At 46.5% G+C, this 18,924-nt stretch overlaps 1 protein-coding gene across 9 annotated transcripts in view; it reads right to left on the bottom strand.

Annotated features, from left to right (window-relative positions):
* Positions 1 to 18,924, bottom strand: part of NCAM1 (neural cell adhesion molecule 1) — a 364,422-nt gene that overhangs the window by 37,879 nt on the left and 307,619 nt on the right. For 4 of the 9 annotated variants that reach the window (XM_052653338.1, XM_052653339.1, XM_052653343.1 and 1 more), the window contains exons 8-13: positions 17,189 to 17,331; positions 6,379 to 6,529; positions 5,891 to 6,075; positions 5,254 to 5,350; positions 4,772 to 4,942; positions 2,627 to 2,758 (exon numbers count right to left, since the gene is read on the bottom strand). In XM_052653338.1, coding sequence (XP_052509298.1) covers positions 2,627 to 2,758; positions 4,772 to 4,942; positions 5,254 to 5,350; positions 5,891 to 6,075; positions 6,379 to 6,529; positions 17,189 to 17,331 — 879 coding nt within the window. Of the gene's footprint in view, positions 1 to 1,271; positions 1,287 to 2,626; positions 2,759 to 4,771; positions 4,943 to 5,253; positions 5,351 to 5,890; positions 6,076 to 6,378; positions 6,530 to 10,806; positions 10,837 to 17,188; positions 17,332 to 18,924 lie in introns of all 9 variants that reach the window. The other 5 variants (XM_052653336.1, XM_052653337.1, XM_052653342.1 and 2 more) reach the window with 3 other exon arrangements.

Genomic DNA, 18,924 nt, shown 5'->3' with positions numbered 1-18,924 from the left:
GAACCGACTCTGCTGAGAGAGTAGATTTAACCCTTGTCCAATATCTCAGGATGCCTATACTGAGCTACTTAGTTCCTGCTGGTGCTGCAATATTTCTGAATAAATTTCAAAAAGATAAGCTTCCCTGAGTGCCTGTCAGGAGCTAGGAGCGTTGCATGAAAAGAATGTGCTGCTGAAGACCTCCCTCCACCCTTCTGAGCTCAGCCTGGGAAGAAGCCGAGCCTCAGTGGACGTGAAGCCCGGGGACATCTATGCAGGTAGAGACTGGACCACAGTTCTGCTCCCGGAGCAGCCCGGATGCTCCAGTTACTGCCGCTTCCAGGGCCACTACTTCCAACTTACAAAATTAGGATGTCCTTTTTGGGGAGAATCACCCCCTTTCTTTGTTCTCGGCAATACTGCTACTAAGTAGCTGGCTGTGTGTGTGCGTGCTAAGTTGTTCAGTTGTGTCCGACTCTGTGCGACTCAATGGACTGTAGCCCACCAGGCTCCTCTGTCCATGGGATTCTCCAGGCATGAATCCTGGAGTGGGTAGCCTATCCCTTCTCCAGGAGATCTTCCTGACCCAAGGATTGAACCTGGGTCTCCTATATTGCAGGTGGATTTTCCCAAACATGGAAATACATGTTCCAAGTAACCTAGTGCTAAAGAACAGAGTTCACCAGTTAAACTGGGGGCTTAACTCCCCTGCAGGAGGTGCCCATAATGCAAACCCACTCATGCTGCGTGGGGTCCCCCACCCACGCTCCTAGAGCCTTTCAGCTACCACCTGCCAGACAGAAAAGGGAGGTGCAGTGAGCTCAGTTCTTTCACCTCCTAAAAGCAAATGTGAAAGGCCTTCTGGGTTCTCGTGACCATGAAGGGCTTCTGCATAGAGGCCTGGAGAGGCTGTGGTTACTTTTCTGGAGTCCCGGCTAATGGTGAGATGATGCCATATCCTTATTCAGAGGCCCTTTGCAGACCTCCACTGCACTTGGCTCAGCAAAATATTGCCACAGGGTAATCGTCACACACAGAAATTAATAAATAAACACAATTTCAAAAGACAAAAAATTTGCATGCTCTAAAACAGGACGAGTGTTAGCCTCTTGGAGTAACCTACAGACATTAACAAGAGTACAACTAGACTAAGGTCAGTGTGGTTAAGGCCCGGACGGCATCATCTACTTCAGCCTCTAGGGGACGGAAGGGACTGGAACTAAATTAAAAAACTAGAACTAGCAGATGTTAACACTCTAGAAACAGGTAATGAGGTATGAAGAGGCACTTACGTGGAAGAGGGCTATCTGCATATCCCATGGATGGAACACAGACGAAAAGAAAAGACAAGAGACAGACCCAAGAAAAAAAAATAAGATGTAAAAGAAATGAATAGGATCTGCAGAACACACGGAGCTGGAAACGCAAATTATCAAATTACTTCAAATCCAGAGAGAAGCAATGCCTGTAGGAGGAAGATGAGACAGGCTCTCTACTTCTGCGAAGAGGCAGGGGGATCACTCTGCAGGCCCTTGACCCCATAGGGAAGAAAGCGGAGGATTCTCCCATATGCCTTTTGACCCCAGGAGTCAGAGGGGGGACCAGGGAGCTCTGGGACCACTGGGGTTGTCTTGCTACAGCATCTTCTTCACCTGGATGGACTCAGCATCCTCCCTGGGGAGGAATCCATCTGTGGAGGGACTGAACTAGACCAGGGCTCACCCAGAGCTTGGCTGTGTGTGGGGAGGGAGGGAAAAGTATGGCAGGCTTGGCTTAAGGAAAGAGGGAGCAATGGAGGAAAACAGAACTGCAACCCTGAACGGGATCAGGAAGAAGAGACTCTTGAAAGAGGCCGTGACCAAGGAGACCCCAACGGTGCTCCTGAAAGGAGGAGGGGTACGAACGACAGAGGCCATTTTTTCCCTCTTTATTTTGTTGGGGTTTTGCTCCTGCTCATTTATCTTACAGCAGGCTCTGTTGCCCTGTAACTGGATATCACTGCTTCATTAAAACCCCACAACCAATTATGCCAACCATCACTGCCTTTACTGTCTTCCTTCAAGTCACCAGGTGCTTACAGCCCATGTGAGTGTGCGTGTGTGTGCATGGGTGTGCGCTCAGATGCTCAGTGGTGTCTGACTCTTTGCAACCTCGTGGACTGTAGCGTGCCAGGCTCCTTTGTCTATGGGATATCCCAGGCAAGAGTACTGGAGTGGGTTGCCATTGCCTTCTCCAGGGGATCTTCCTGACTCAAGGATTGAACCCAAGTCTTCCTGCACTGGCAGGCGGATTCTTTACCACTGAGCCACCTGGGAAGCCCCTAGGGCCCTTGTGACAAAGAGCAAATCTCCAAAACCTGTCCCCACCAGGCTGCCCTGCGTCTCCTCGGTGCCTCTGATAACATGCGTGCATGATTTTCCGCCCCGGCTGCTACTCTAACAAGTTGGACCAGATATTAGACTGTGTCACCAAGCCCTCTGAGAAACTGAGAGCCAAGGGAGTGGTATCGGGTGCCGCTGAGGGCCAGAGAACTAGGAGGTGGGACCACTGTGAGCAGAGGGACCTGTAAAGACAAAAAGCTGTCATCTGAACACGGGATGGGTCCCCCCACCCCAAGGGGACGAGCCAGGCAGCAGGCTATACTTACGGACTGGCTGTGTCTTGAACTCGGAGGCGGCGCTGATCTCGCCCAGGCCCTTGCCGTTGAGGGCTGCCAGCCGGACTGCATACGTCGTCTCAGGCTTGAGGCCCACGATGGTGACGATGCCCTCCATGCTGGCTGTTGTGAGAACATGTAAAGGGTCACAAAGGGGGAAATGCCTATTGGTGAAATAGTGCAGCTGCTGCAGAAAACAGGACGGCAAATCCCTCTGCGATTAAAGGTAGAATTCGATCCAGCAGGTCCAGTTCTGGATCTATGTACCAAAGGGCTAGAAGCAGGGACTGGAACAGATATTTGTACAAACATTCACAGCCGTCTTGTTTACAACAGCTGAACTGTGGAAACAACCCAAATGTCCCCCGACAGATGAAGGCAGAAACAGAACGTGGTCTTCCACACAGTGGAGTATTGTCCAGTTCTAAAAAGGCATGCCATTCTGATGCACTACAATGGGGATGAACCTTGAGGACATCACGCTAACTGAGATAGGACAGATACAAAAGGACAAATACTGTATCATTCCACTTATATGAAGGACCTAGAATAGTCAACCATATAGAGACTATTGATAGTCAACTATGGGCTTCCACGGTGACACAGTGGTAAAGAATTGTCTGCCAGTGCAGGAGAAGCAGGAGATGCAGGTCTGATCCCTGGGTCAGGAAGATCTCCTGGAGGAGGAAATGGCAACTCACTCCAGTATTCTTGCCTGGGAAATCCCATGGATAGAGGAGCCTGGCAGGCTACAGTCCAAGGGGTTGCAAAAGATTCAGACATGACTCGGAGACTAAACAACAACAGCAAGGGTCAACTCTATAGAGAAGGGTGGCTGCCAGGGGCTGGGGCAGGAGGGAATGGGGAGTTGTTATTTAATGGGTCTTGACTTTAGGATGAAAAAGTTCTGGAGACAGACAGTGGTGACCGCGTAATGATTTAATGCCACTGAACTGTGAACACTAAAAAATGGTTAAAATAATAATTTTTATGTTATATATGGTGCTCACTCAAGTCATGTCCGAATTTTGTGACCCCACAGATTATAGCCCACCAGTCTCCTGTGTCCATGGGATTCTCCAGGCAAGAATACTGGAGTGGGTTGCCATTTCCTCTTCCTGGGGATCTTTCTGACCCAGGGATCGAACCCGGGTCTCTCATGTCTCTTGCACTGGCAGGTGGATTCTTTACCACTAGTGCCAGCTGGGAAGCTCATGTTATATATATCTTACTACATTTAAAAAGTTAACTGGGAAACAAAAAGTCTGTTGGACATGGGATTAACCTGCCACAAAGTTGGTATGAGGTTTCAGAGGGATGTCAGGGAGGTGAAGGATGATTTTCTTCTAGTTCTAATCCTGATTATGCAGAAAGTCCTCCTAGCCCTCCCCAAAGCTGGAGTGATGGGAGCTTGCTTCCTGGAAGGATGAGTTCTCAGTAAAACTGAGTTGGAGGATGTCTCTGCATTGCTGTGACACTGCATGTTAATCCAATCCATTCTCAGCTCTCCCCTCATTTCTGGGATTAAAAATTTCTACGGAAACAAAACTTACTTCACTGACTTATTCCAATTAAACCTCAAAGGGAGAGTCAGACGTAAACACATTCAATCCTCAGGGCAAGATGAGCTGAGCTCAGAAACTTCAAACTGCAGTCGTGCAAGGGTCATTTTTCAAATCTTTGGAAGTATATCATAGAACTGATTTAAAAGAGCTGTCTCGCTGGCTCTGCTTATTAGGTTAATGTCCTAATTACACGGCAATCCCTGAATATACACAAGCAGGACAGGATGGTTGACGCACATGGAGGCCAAATACACAGAGCAGGGTAGACAGGACTCCTCTGGGTTGTGCCCAGCACTTAAGCAGGGCTTCTGCTTGGAATGCAGCTGAGCCGGCCTCATCCGTCCTGGCACAGTCACCTGAGAACCAGGTTCTGAAGTGCTGGGGTGGCAGAAGGCCAAGTCTCACATGAGACGTGACCACAGCCTAGACATCAGCGGGACGGCAGGCGGTGGCATCTGGCATTACCCAGTTGGGGGGTGTCACGTCAGAAGCCAGGATCTGGTGAACTCAAGGCGGGTGTGTGTGTGCCCAGAGACATCATTCCCAAGTAAATTCCGACTCTGCAGCTTACCTTCCTTGGCATCATACCACTTGGAGTGCCACACCTCCTCGCCCATCGCTCTCCACTCAGCTTTGTATTTGAGGATGGGCACCCCGCCTGTGGCCTCTGGCTCATCAAACTGCACCTGTGCTGTGCTAGAGTATGGCTCCACCTGGTCGATGGACGGTGAGGATGGGGTGTCTGTGGGGAAGACACAGATGGAGACCCAGATCAGCCGGATTTGGCCCTGGATGTAACTTTCAATCATGAAACATGACTCTCTTTAACTCCTGCAAATCTTGTCATCTGTATTCTGTCTTCCTGGTCCACCCCAGCAAATAATTCTCTCCCAACATACCCCATGTCCAGATCCTTAAGCCCCCTTACCTCTCAGCTTCCTTACCCTTTGGTTGCTGACCCTTACTCCCCCTTCTTCCCACATTCTGTCATCACAGAAGGTCATGAAATGGACCTGCCAGAGTGAGGCTGGTATAGCTGGAAGGGGCACTCACCTGCTTGGACAAGGATGAATTCCAAAGACTCCTGTCCGATGCGGTTCACTGCGGTACAGTTGTAGTTTCCAAAATCATTTTCAGAGTCTGGGGTCACCTTTAGAGAGAAGGAGCGCTTGGGTTACAAGTGTCCCACGGAATGGTCACAACCTCAGATCCTTATTTACTGAACGAAGAGTAGAATCAGTAAAGCTCCAGCTCATAGAGCTTGTAGATGCAAACTATTACATACAGAATGGATAAATGACAAGGTATAGCACAGGGAACTCCATCCAGTTTCCTGGGATAAACTACAACGGGAAAGACGATAATGAAGAAGAACGCATCTCTGTGTATAACTGAGTTGTGATGCTGCACAGCAGAGATGGGCACAACACTGCAAATCAACTATGCCTCAATAAAAAAAAATAATAGAAAAGGGGTCTCATGAGGAAGGAACACTCTGCTCCCCTCCAGGCCCTGATCTGGCTCCTCGAGATAAAGGGGCAAGCTGAGGCTGGCTTTCTTCCCCAACCAATGTCTCCACTGCGCAGGATGAGTCAGAGAAGCGAGGGAGAGGATATCAGCTGTACCCAGCAGCCTGTCCACACTTGGACCACGCCTCCTGCACCGCACCCCCGCCCCCACACCGCCTCACCTCCAGGTAGCTGGCCGATGGGGTGTTGTAGATCTTGATGTTGCTGTAGTTGGAGCTGGGCAGCAGCTGACCGTCTCGGAACCATGAGATAGTGGCACTGGGGTAGGCAAACACCTCGCAGGTGATGTTTACCTGGTTCCCCTCCCAAGTGTACACAGCCACAGGGCCCTGCAGCTTGGGGGCATCTGCAAAGAAGGACAGCGGCTCCAGAAAGACCGCCGTGATCGCGGAGTCCCCCACACTCAGGCTCCCGGCCCTGAGACGGCGGGCGAGCCTCGAAGCCGATCTGACACGGGGGAAAGCGGGGATCGGGGCTTTTCCCATGAGCTGCGTGGGGAGACACGCAGACCTGTAAGTCTGAGGATGGTGTTGGGCGTCCCTCGGGGACACAGCTTTGGGATGACCTGGGGCCTACCGCCGCGGGACAGGTCCGTCACCCCGACCCTGTGCAGCCCTCCCTGCCCCGCGTCCCCCGCCGTTCTCCTCACATTGCACTTCGAGGTACATGGACTGGGAGTCCTGGCCGATGGTGTTGCTGGCAGTGCAGACGTACTCCCCAGCGTCGGTGTACTGGATGCTCTTCAGCGTCAGGGACGACACGCGGGCGTGGCTGCGCACCACCATGTGCCCGTCCAGGGTCTGCCGGGGGTGGGGGGGGGGAGGGGCGGCGTCAGGCTCTGGGGTGGGCACGGCTGAGACCAGGTATCACTGCCCATGAGCAGCCTCACAGCTCTCCCCTCTCTGTGCCAACTTCTAGGTTTTGCTTTAGGTACCAACTCCTGGCAGTGCGGCTCCAGAGAGCACCATGTGAACTTGGGTGCATCCCAAACAGAAAAATGGGTCTCAGTTTATCCAAGCAGCCTAGCCTGTGTGCCAAGACTGGCTTGGGAAGGACAATCGAGGCCCCCAGACAGCTTGGCTTGGCATATCTGAAATGGAAGCCAAAGTCTGGCCAGCAGGCATTGCAGCTGCAACAGCCTCACCTCATGAGGGTCTGGAAAACCTGCACTCCCGTCCTTTCCTTCCCGTCTATCTGCCTGTTCCCTGGTGTGTGCACATGTAATGGGAAATCCAAATCCGCCAAATGAAAGAAATGCTACAAGAAAGTCATCTTTCTGAAGATGCCTCATTTTCTTGAATGCTTAAAACTAAAACAGTTTCATTCCAAAAAAGTCTAACAATCCAGAGCTCAGGAGCTGTTGTGCTGGAAGTAAGGGGAACTGAGTTCCCTGTCCTGGGATAGTGATACAGAGATTCCCAGGCATATTTAGGACCCCAGACACCACAATCATCATGTTTTAGCCCTTGACACTAGAATTGTCTTCCTAAGTCTTTGGAATTACAAGAACTGGTCAAACAGGCAATCAGCATATGAGCCCTGGGCAATGGGTACTGGAATATTTCCTAGGGGTTTCCCCTTTATACTCTTAAGTAAAATGGTTGCTGGCCTAGGAAGAGTCTGGGCATGTGACCTGAGTTCAGATCTTCAAGAAAGCGGGTCATCTGAAGAAGGAGTCTAGCTTCTCATGGGCTGGGCCACAGTTTTATGTCCACTGTATGGGGCATGTGAGTGCTCTGCCGGTAACATCTGTCATCCCATGAGGTCGCGCTTTTAAAGAACTAGAGAATACCTGCCTTCAGGTTCCTTTGAGCTGCCAGTTTGGAAGCCTGAAATCCAGTCCTGAAATATCATAAAGCAGGCCAGTTTGGGGAGTTCAAAAGCAAGACACCATCGGCCTTAACTGCAGCCTCAGATCTACCACAAGAAGTCCCTCTGTCATCCCTGGTATTTAGCCGATCAGTCGTGTCCAACTCTTTGTAACCCTATGGACTGTAGCCCACCAGGCTCCTCTGTCCATGAAGATTCTCCAGGCAAGAACACTGGAGTGGGTTGCCGTGCCCTCCTCCAGGGGATTTTCCCGACCCAGGGATAGAACCCAGTCTCTTGCATTGCTGGTGGATTCTTTACTATCTGAGCCACCAGGGAAACCCAGCAGCCCTGGTAGAGCTAGTCTATTTCAGTCATTTAAGCCCCATCACATTTCATATCCAGAAGCTGGAACACAACTGCCAGCAAGGAGACAGAAGAGCTGAGCAAAACCATCACCACCTGCTGCAGCGAGCGCCAGGAATGCCCAGGTGCCTCGGCTCCCCACCTCCAGCATGTGAAGCTGAGAGGCTGATTGGTTGAGGAGGTGCACCCCAGAGGATATGCTCATGAATGTGAGCTGACGTGGGCTGGGGTAGAGGGCTTGCCTAGAAAATCTGAGACATCTGGTCTGTTGAAGATACTGGCTCCTGAAAACCCTTTTCAAGTGGGCTGACAGTGTCCACGGTAGTGGTGATTTTCACGTGCCAAACAAAATCTTGACCCATCACCTAAACTTGTGGCATCCGGAGTGTGAGGTCATCCCTGCAGTATCTATGAGGGCTGACCTGACCTGCTCATCATTCCTATTTCCCCAAAAGACAGAAGAGTGAGAACACAGGTTCAGCCAACAGTAACTCCAGCCAGAAGCTGAACTCTACAATTTTTTGTCACATTCCCAGGACTTGTCCTTGGGGCCACCACCACAAACAAGGAAAACTGACCGGAACCTTTCAGAAGTCAAGAGAACATTTCCATAAGGAAGGGTGTAGCAGCAGAAGATGCAAAAGAGAGTGATGTAGGTAAGGGAAGGACATCAACAAGCAAGCACAAAGGGGGACATGAGCAGTTTTTACTCAGAATAACCTAGAAAATGTTCAGAGAGAAATGACTGCACTGACAGTCCTATTCCCCAACTCCACCCCCCCCCCCCCGCCCCCGCCCCGCTTCTATCAGGTCTGTTTGTCTAAATTGCTCTCTGGAAAATTTTTTCATTGAATGATGTCAACAGAACAGTAGGCAGCCTTCCACAGCGAACTGCAGTTCTGCGGTGGCTCAGGACAGAACTGATGACAGGATTACTTGCCAGGCGCCCAGTTCTTCCCTCCGAGGGGGCACAGACAGACTCCAGGGTGATTGGACTATTTCCCTCTGAAATGATTTACTCTGGCACCAGGCCAGAGTCAGACAGCGCCCCCCTCCAAGCCATCCAGACCAGACGTCATGCAGGCTGATGGTCCAGCTTCAAGAAGGAAGCAGATAAACTGGGCATGAATGAAAAGATCGTTATGGCAAGAAGACTCTGTTTTGCAAAAAAAAAAAAGCATGAAGGGCAATTATGCTCTTCTCATCAAAACGTCTTTGTCTCTCTTCTTGCTGGGAGAAGTCCTAAGGCTTTCCAGAGCTTACAGACTGAAATTGGCCACAATTCAAGCCTTCTTTCAAACTCATCTGGGTTCGTGGTCTTCATTCCTGACTGAGACAAATAGAAGGGAACGGCGCTTCTGAGCCCCAGGGGGCAGAACTCACTTGAAAGTCAATTATGTCCAGAGTGAGATAACTTAAGATAAGGACACTTCGGCAAAACGGAGTGAGATGTCTGCTTTCCTGGGAGTAAACCAATTACTTCCACTACTAATAGCAATGCTCTCAATATCTCCTTAATGCTCCCTGATAAATCTCAGCTCCTCCTCTAGCTGCGTCTAAATCTGAATGACAGGGGAAGAAGCACAAGGCCAAGTGGAATGAGAGGGGAAGTGGTTCGGAGTGGCTGATAGTCAACCCATCCCCTATCCTAATGAGCCTGTGACTTCTGGGCAATAAAGCACCCAGTCTGTGACAGCACTCCTGGGCTGCAGGAAGAAAGTTTTTCAGTGAGCCTGTGCACCTAACTACAGTCCCTACGCTGTGGAGGAAGGGATGATACACAGGGAGCTTATAATGAGCTAGATTCGACGACAGCAGGCTGCAGAAACTACCATCAGTGCCTGGGGACAGGCAGTCAACTTTTCAATATTAAATGGCATTAAATATTTATAGCCATGACCTGAACACATGAGTTATGTGTTCTGAATAATTATCATTTCTGAAAGACTAGGGGGATGGGTTTACCCAATTTAAATATAGTCCACAGGATTGCCATATTCTACATTTATAGTATTACACAATATCTAAGTTCCATCTAGAGAAAAGGTTCCTTTATATTTTACATATTAGATTTTTGAACTTCATCTAAAGGATACTGGTTTTGATTTCAATTCTGTCACTTAATCACACCAATCAGGGCAAGAATGGTAGACATAATCCTAAGTAGGGTCTAGGGTACGTAGCAATTACAATCTAAAGATTAATATTTAACCTCAGTTTTCAAAGTCCCACATTACCCAAATGGAAGCGAGTAGTCAGAGAAATTTCAAAGGCTAAATATGCTACTGACTTAAAACACACACACACACAGAACCATTTATGACACATCATTCTAATCTCATAAATTTAATGCCCTATAAAAGTAACATAGATGTGTTTAGCAATTTGGGAAAACCAATGAGAGATGTCATTTGCATTGCTTTGAGATGAAATGTGATGTGGTAATTTACCAAGACCAATCATGATAAAATAAGCGAGCAACAAGATGAGTTGAGCTGGAAAGGTAAGGGCTGAGTGGGTTTTTAGATCACTAAACTCTGTGACTTTATGATCCAAAGCCACATCAACCAGGTGAGAGTCAAAAAATTTCATCATTTCAAAATGCCTGGCCTGGGAATTGGGGCCATTTATTTCTCTGAGTATAATTACCTGGATATGATTTTATCAGCACCAGCAAGAGAATAAAGAAATAATACAGATTTGTTCATCCACTCCCAACACACCTTGCTTGCTCATCCTGCAATGACACTGTTGCTAAGTAATGTCTACCACTATGGACCTATTCTTTAATCAAACTAAATTACTAGTTAGTTTTAGCATGTCTGGTTATTAAGCTGCAATGGTGAGTTAAACTGTAGTGTTTGCAAAACTAAAGACTGACTAGTGGTCGGGCAAGCTATACCTCTTGCTTCTCTGGTCGAGTCCACGAAGCCTGGAGAGAACAAGATATAAAACACAACAAGAAAGCAGTAAAATTTTACAATATGTTGCTTTAGAGAATTGATGTATCCCACTGCATTCCGTGCACATGCAGTTTCTTTCCAATTCAGAGCTTTTTCCAAGGCCCACTTTCAATGGTGTGTTCACTGCCCGCTTTAACTTAGGATTTAGCTTATGCTTAGCTTTTCTGCCCCCCTTATGCCCATTAAGGTGTACAGTTCACAGGTAAAGCTTCTCCTAATCTTTGGAAGACATACATATGGCTACCAGCTGACATATTAGACTGCTCCTATTCCCAAATACCTTGAATATTCCTCATGCTAGTAGGTGACACTGCTAGCTCCAACCACACAATATAGAGACACTTATAGAGTAGGTTTCCTCCTTTGGATTTGATGGGACAGCTTATCACACATATATTATTTTGTGCTCATGCATTTTGCAACTCTGCATGCATACTATTAAAATAAAATTTGTATTATAAACAAAAGGAATGAAGAAAGGAACAGAGGGGGTATCTTAGGAATGAGAAGGATGCCCTTAAGACTATGGGGCAGGATGCTTTGAGGATACTGAACTCTGAGTGCTGTGGTAGGTTCCAGTTGGTTCTTCAAGGCAGAGGGACGACATGCTGGTTTAAGCCTCTTCATCAAACATGGCATTCACAAAGGAGTGAGCCAACCCAGGAACACAGGGGCCTTTGGGTATTTTCCTACCCACATCAAGATTTTTTATTTACCCAGCACTGGGGAATCTACTCCTGCTTACAGCTTTTCTGTTTTCATGATGGGAGTCAAAAACATCATACGTGATATCGTTGACTGCCTGACTATCCCTGAGGTTCAGATGGAAAAAGGATACAAAAGACACCAGAGACACAGCAATGCAACCCCAGGAATGAGAATGAGTTAGCAAACATTTAGTAAAAGTCTACTAAATGCAAGGAGAGGCTACTAAATGCAAGGAGCTTTCAGGAGAAATGAGGGATGTGGACTATGTCACAGGATGGTGGAGTGAAGAAGGAAGTGAGGACAGGAACACGCATAGACCAGAGCAACAGTGGGCAGACATGTTACACGTGGCTGCTGAATCCACATCACTTAGAGGCTTGTGTGTCACATGCCAGGGCTGCACGAATCAAGACTGGTTTCAGGGCCTCCACCATATGAGTTGTTTGCTTTTCAGATCAGATTCTTCCTGCGTCTCTCTCAACTCACTGTGGTTTTGTGGCTTTTACAATAAGTGGGTGCTAGTAACACAATGCTTCTAGTAGCCTGAACTTCCACCTGTGTGCCTGGTGGGATAATAAGATATATCCTTTTTTTTTTTTTCCCCTTAGATCAGAATTTCAGAGGAACAAAGACTAATTTTTTAATTTTAATTTTTAGTGTAGTGTTTAAATTTTAAAACATCTAGCAAAAAAAGATCCCCATGCAGTGTTTACCTGGGACACACTTATACTTAAAAAAAAGTAGCTGGTAACCCTAGTTGGGAAAAGCAGAGGCAGTTCAGTAAGTGGCTAAAGCACACCTCCTGGAAGAGGAACTGGTAAGGACATCAGTCCAGGTCCTGACAAACAGTGCCAGTGAGACAGCAAACAGGATAACCCTGACCCTGATAATTTGGTGAAGGCATGTAGCCCACTTTAAGATAACCTGATATGCAAATATACACTCTTACAAATTAGAATATGATTAGCTATCCGAAAGTTGTTAGTTCCAGGTGCTTTTTAACATCGCATGTTTCATGGTGTCACACACAAGTCTGTAGGACTATGTACACAAACTAAAGTGGAGTGATAGACACTTATCCTAGGATTTCCCTGTTAGACTCTGTCCACATCCTGGATAAAGCAGACTCTAACTGCTCAATGCAGGCACCTTATCCTGCGTTTAAGAGTAAGCACCTGATTTGTACTGAATGAGGAGTTCTTCCTGATGAAAAGAAACTTCAGTCTCCAAGGAATCCAGAGTTTCAAAAAGTTTCTCTCTTTTGTAGGATACTCTGTCAACTCCAGATACAAGGTTCATGAAATGCCTTTTACTTATTTCTGTCTCTCTTGATCTCAACACTTTGTGTCTCTTCTCCTCCTTAGACATTAAGTAGCAGCCTTTCTTTCTCACTCTCTTCAAAGGCCTAGAGATGGTCAAATGAGCAGGCAATGGAGAGAGTATGCAAATCACCATCTAGGGGCCTCACTTAGTAAGTAAACAGTACCTGGAATTTAGTGCCACTTACTGCGAGTCTTTAAATACCTGGCAATTTAAAAAGTGAGTCTGAATAGGATGAGTGATAAAATGATGTGGATGCACTAACTTTCTTGGTATCACAATGACCTCCATACACAGAGATCAAACTGACCCATCACAATGTTCAAAAATTCTGGCCAACATATTAGTGACCACTAAGAAATGGATTAACTTTCAGACAGATGATCTCCCCTAATGATCTTAGTGACCCAACCTAGCCTAGCTATTATCAGTTGTTGAGTGAAACCAACTCAACTAACTAAAGCCTAACAGATTGATTATAATCAATCTGAAATGAGTGCTTGGACTAAGGCTAGACATTATCAAGATATGATGTGACTTTTGGGCTCATTGTACTTTTTTTTTGCTTTTTTTTCCTCATCTTTTTTGAATGAAGAACATCAGTATTCCATTAGAAAGTCACCACAATTCCATGGTTGAAAGCTTTTGCCCTCCCTCCTCTTAAAAGGAGAAATACTAGACTCAACTAAGCAGTGAAGCAAAAGAGAAAGCTGTATTTAATCAGTGTCTACTGTCACTAACTTTATTAAAGGAAGCACTGAGCATCCCGAGAAAGTCATCAGGATCATTAGAGAGCACCACAGCGTTATGGCCTCTACCCCTGAGCCACTGACCCCTGGTTGCATTCTAAGGGCTCAGCACTTGATTTTATCCCAGTCAATATTTTTTCAAGGACTTGGACAAAGATATTTCAAATAAGTATTCATACAAGGTTGGAAGCAACAGCTAATACAGATGCTGGATAGCAGTTGCATGGGGAAGGATGAAATACCTGCCCTGGGGTTTTGGACTTAAGAGCTGGGTCATCATTGACTGTTAGACCCCATTACTTTAAACACATATAAATGAAACAGGGAGCCCCCACTGGCTGAAATGCTGTGGACCCAAAGACCTCTAAGGACAGTTCTGATGAAAACCAGTCCTGACTGGTCAGCAAGATGGACTAAAATGGGCATTCTCAAGCCAAGGAGTGTTTCTGTATGTGATGTTTTTGGTAATCAGAATGATTAGAGGTGGTTACTAACATTTAAAGGGAAAAGAGCAGTGGTGCTAACTATCTTATAATGTACAGGACAGTCTCAGTGAAGAAAGTCTTTCCAAACTGTCATCCTGACTCCCATTGAGAAATACTGGGTTGCAACAAACAAAACAATTTGTAATAGAAATAAATATAAAATTCTACATTATCGGTTAAGCAATCAATTGCATCAGGACAGGGGCTACGTGGCTTAAATGCAGCTCATACTAAAACGAGCTGGGTCTTTTAGCTGACCACAAGCTCAATAGGAGGCAACGGAATGAGAAAACTGCTAAAGGGCTAATGTGATGTTGACTGCATGATGTCAGTGTCCAGACCAAGGGAGCGATAAGCTAGGAGGACTGCTGTACTGGGCGCTGCAAACTGAGAGGGAACGCTCGTGAAGCGAAGCTCTCCGGTGCAGGACGACCAGACAGGCGAAGGGTGTGAAAACCGTAAGATAAGAGCAACAGTGAAAATAACCGGAAGTGTCACAGGGTAAGAGGGCTGACTAAAGAAACACTGGAGGGCTAGTTAACAGTTCCCACCCAAGAGGCCCAGTGGCAGGGCGGGAAGGCTGGGAAGCAGCAGGCCCTCTCGATCGTCAGGGCTACCACCTGCCCTGCAGAGGACTGACACTGTTGCCCTTCAAGCAGGGGCTGAGTGACTTTCCGGCAGTGAGGCGAGACAAGTTCCAAAGCAGGCTTCCTTCCAGCCTTCTGGGATTCTGGCAGGTCATGGGCTCTACTTCTCAGGAGCCCTCCTGCCCTCCCCGGTAGACACAACTGTCTATTCTCACTGCCCAGTACATAATCTTGACTCGCAAGAGAAAATGGTTTGCCTCCGCTCCCACAGTTCTGTGACTCTGATAACCATCTTGATACCGAATTATTTATCATGCAACTTCAGATGCAGGAGACAATGAGGAGTGGCTGCCAAATAAAAGTAAAATTTACTATTTGGGGTCCAACTGGCTCACAAATAGGCCATCTCTGTTTTCTAAATTGTTAGCTACTCTTAGTGTAAGATGACTACCAGGCTGTTTTGAAGTCAATACATAATTAATAGAAATGGCAACTTTTCTCTACAGGGTTTCATTTAGGCAAATATGCTGATCTGGGGTTACATCACTGGCCAGTTTGGAAGACTCATTCTGACACTGAGTCATTCATGTTTCAGTAATGTCACTTGAAGGTGGTCCATAGTAAAAGAAAGCGCAACACAACCTATGTAGCTGGGCTTAAATACTTTCTCAGACTGAGACGAATGATCGACACCGATACCTGATTTACGCCAAGCCTCCTTGGCTTCAGATGGTCTCTGCTGGACACGTTTGGTTTTAATATTTAGGAAGGATGAGGGTGTATTAGTGACTAGTTTTTTGTTCTCATTCTGTAAAAATGAATTCCCAGGTACAAGCCAGAAGTATCTACCTATTAAAGGACCTGAGGCAGGCACAAATCACAATAACCTTTCTGGTCTAGCTTGGCTGCTGAGCTATTCCTAGAAAAGATACAGAATTTAAAACCATCATTAATCTGGGGTAGATGTTATTTCTGTCCTTCACTTTAGGTCAGACATGTACATTGGGTCATTCTGGACAAATCTACTCTCAAGCTTGATACAGAAAAATCCTCCAAGAGGCAGCCCTGTGGTTTGAGCCCTGAGATGTACATTCAATCCACATAACACACATGATGGGAGCTAAAAATCTGAGCTGAGGGTTTAATTCCAATGTTGATAAAGAAAGTATCCAAGTAAACACCACATTACTTAATTCAGTTGGTTTTCACATTATCAAACAGCATATGCAAGTTTCAAAAATACTTAGCAGTTCCTCAGCTGAGTTTCGGTTAAGCTGAATTCAACTCCGGAGGTAAAACTTGCAAAAAATAATGGATTTTTTTTTGGAACAGCAATTTCTGTTCCTCTTGATTTAGCGTTGTCTTCTATTAGTAGTAGAGAAATCAGTTGCTCAAATGCAAATTCCAAATTTGGCTCTGAAATTCACACTCTGTCTTTTTAGCTTTATTTGAGTCTACTCTCTCTAGGGATTTCCTTATGCAGACAGAAGAGTGATGATTTATCATGTTCTGACATTCTGGTCAATCAGCAATCCATTATAAATGTTCTTTAAGGCTATGGCCATTACTCCTGAATAGGTGACAAAGCTGTGGCTAACTAAAATGAAGCCCATTACTGCAGGATATATGAAAAGAGATTGGAGAGGTGCCATGAGATGGTTTAAGTTGCTTTAAAACCAAGCTTCTTCCTCCTCCTGCCTTTTGGCCCACTCAATAGCAAAAGGCTGCCCAGTATGGGGTTACCTCAATTTTCATATATTGTCAATAATAAAAGACAGCTTTCCGGTGACCTGTAAATCCATGTACTTGAAAGCTATATCTTACAAGTCATTTAAATTTGCCAGGAACGTTGCTGCAAATGTTTTTCAGTTCTCAGAGACTATCCTGCAGAACCTGGTGTAATCATCCTCATGTAGAAACTGCTAATTATTTTTGCCTTGAGAACAAAATGATACCCAAATGTGACTGAGAGTGCAGGCAGACACAAAGGCAACCAAGCTTTTGTGCGTATAGTGCATGTAGAGCATGAATATACACGTCACAAGGAAAATAATTAAGAGGCTCATTCTGACCCCTGTTAGTTCTGGGAGACATGTCCTTGGGTGCTCCTGAGATGATGCTAATAGCACCTAGCGCACCGAGATCTCAACTTCCCCATGTTCCTCCCTGGCTCTGTAACCGTGCGCTGGAGAATCCCTATCTCCCTCCTCCTCGTGATGTCTAACTTACCCACACCCACTAACATGACACCCCTGCAGACCCATACAAGGACCTATGCCTCCTCCATCTCAAGGGGGTGCCGAACAGGCCACAGCCAGGGCAGGTGGGAGGAGGGGGCCCCCAGAACCTGGCGGAGACCTCCAGTGACCGCATCCTAATTTCTGGTTCACTGAAGAGGACTGGGCATGGGGCAGACTCAACCCGAGTTGGGTCTGAGTTCCATGGCCCTGAAACTCTTGGGTGATATTATACCTTTTCTTCACTGCTGATGTTTCGGGTGGACGTTCTCCAGGTGATTGAGGGAATGGGGTCTCCCGAGGCTTCACAGGTAAGAGTGACTTGTTCCTCCAGTTCCATGGCAGTCTGGTTCTCTACGTAGGTGATTTTGGGTTTTGCTGAAAACAGAGAACATTTCTATGAGTTTACCTGATGTATTTTAGCTTTCCAGGTTTGAATTATAAATGCACCTATCCAACGAGGTTATTAACTTATTAAGCCTAAAGCCCTGTTCTAGGTGTTACACGAGATAATGAGTTGGACTCCCCAGGAGCTGACAATGGAGCAGGCCTGTGTCAGCACCACAGTGACAGTAGTAGCAGCAAGGTCCTGTATGGTGACAGCTGCGAGCCAGTGGTGCAAAGGGCTGAGCAGAGGATGGGCCCGCCCCTGGCTGAGTCTTCAAGGAGGAGACAGCTTTGGGGCTGGGCTGTGAGATTTTCAGGAGGTGGAACTTAGGGTGGACACAGAATCATTCCGAGTGTGGAAAGCCGTGTGAATGAAAGCAAGGAAGCAAGAACATGTGAGGAGAGAGTGGGGAAGAGAGCCGAGTGTCAGGGTCCATGGGCCTGTGCCTCAGAACAGTGGGAGACAGCGCTGGATCCAGGCAGAGTGCCTTGATCATCTGGTGATAACTCTTGCTTGAATTTTATCCTGTGCCTGCTCACGGTGTTTGGTCAGAGGAAGGAATGCTCGTTTGCATTACAGGAAGGTTAATATAGGAAAAATTAAAGATGGAGAAAGCCTGAAGGTGGAGAAACCAACCTGGAAGCTGTGGGACCCCTCCAGATGTGATGTAATATGATCCTGAACATCATCTCTAGGGGAATAGAGAAGGGGCAGCTTCCAGAGAGATGCTGAAGGAAAGCTTTGCAGGAATGGAAGTGAACAGACTGCAAGGAGAGATGGGGAGAATCCAAAGGAGGGATGAGGAGACCAAATGACTCAAGAGATTCTGAGCACCTCGGAGAGCTGTGCTAGTATTAACTCGAGTAAGGAGATGTGGTGGGTGACCTGCTGGGGGCTGGGGAGTGGCTGGGGAAGAAGATGAGTTGAGATGAGTTCATTTTCCAAATGTTTTGGGTAACGCAAGAAAGCGCAGGCATTCACGGCTGAGTTTAAATGTTAAAACATTAGAGAAAATTGAATTTTCCCAATTTAAAACAATTATACTCTGAAATCGCTAAACCTTCCATCGAAAAGAGAGCACTGCACAAATGTAACTTATTTCACTAATAGAGAAAAAAGCCAGGCTAGATAAACAAACAAATGATAAATAAATTCGAAGTATGAATAATTTTTGAAAGAACTGCATTTGCTTTATATTCAAATTCATACAGTAACTTCAAGTAGGCTAATAAAACCACTGCCTATTATATATCCTCCAAGTTGAGGCCTTGGTTCTATTTTACTCAACAGAAAACAGTGATGGAGCTGTGCATTATCCATAGGAAATATCTACTTCTATATGAAATGACCCATATCGTTCAAATATTCTCCTACAGCTTATCTTTCCTAACAGCCCGCTTAGAGCAAATCCTTTTTGAAGGTTAGCATCAAGGCATGTCTCAATTCAATGAAGCCAAATGATCACAAATTTGAACAAATTTGATGGAGCCCACACGAGTGAGGTTTTCCTCCAGGAAGGTTCTGTGTCTATCTTGATCAACAAAACTTCCAAGGAGCTTACAACCCATACTGGATGGAATAAG

This window comes from Budorcas taxicolor, chromosome 15 (assembly GCF_023091745.1).
Source record: "Budorcas taxicolor isolate Tak-1 chromosome 15, Takin1.1, whole genome shotgun sequence".
In the NCBI taxonomy this organism is placed as follows: domain Eukaryota; kingdom Metazoa; phylum Chordata; class Mammalia; order Artiodactyla; family Bovidae; genus Budorcas; species Budorcas taxicolor.
This window is presented reverse-complemented; position numbering and strand designations above follow the sequence as displayed.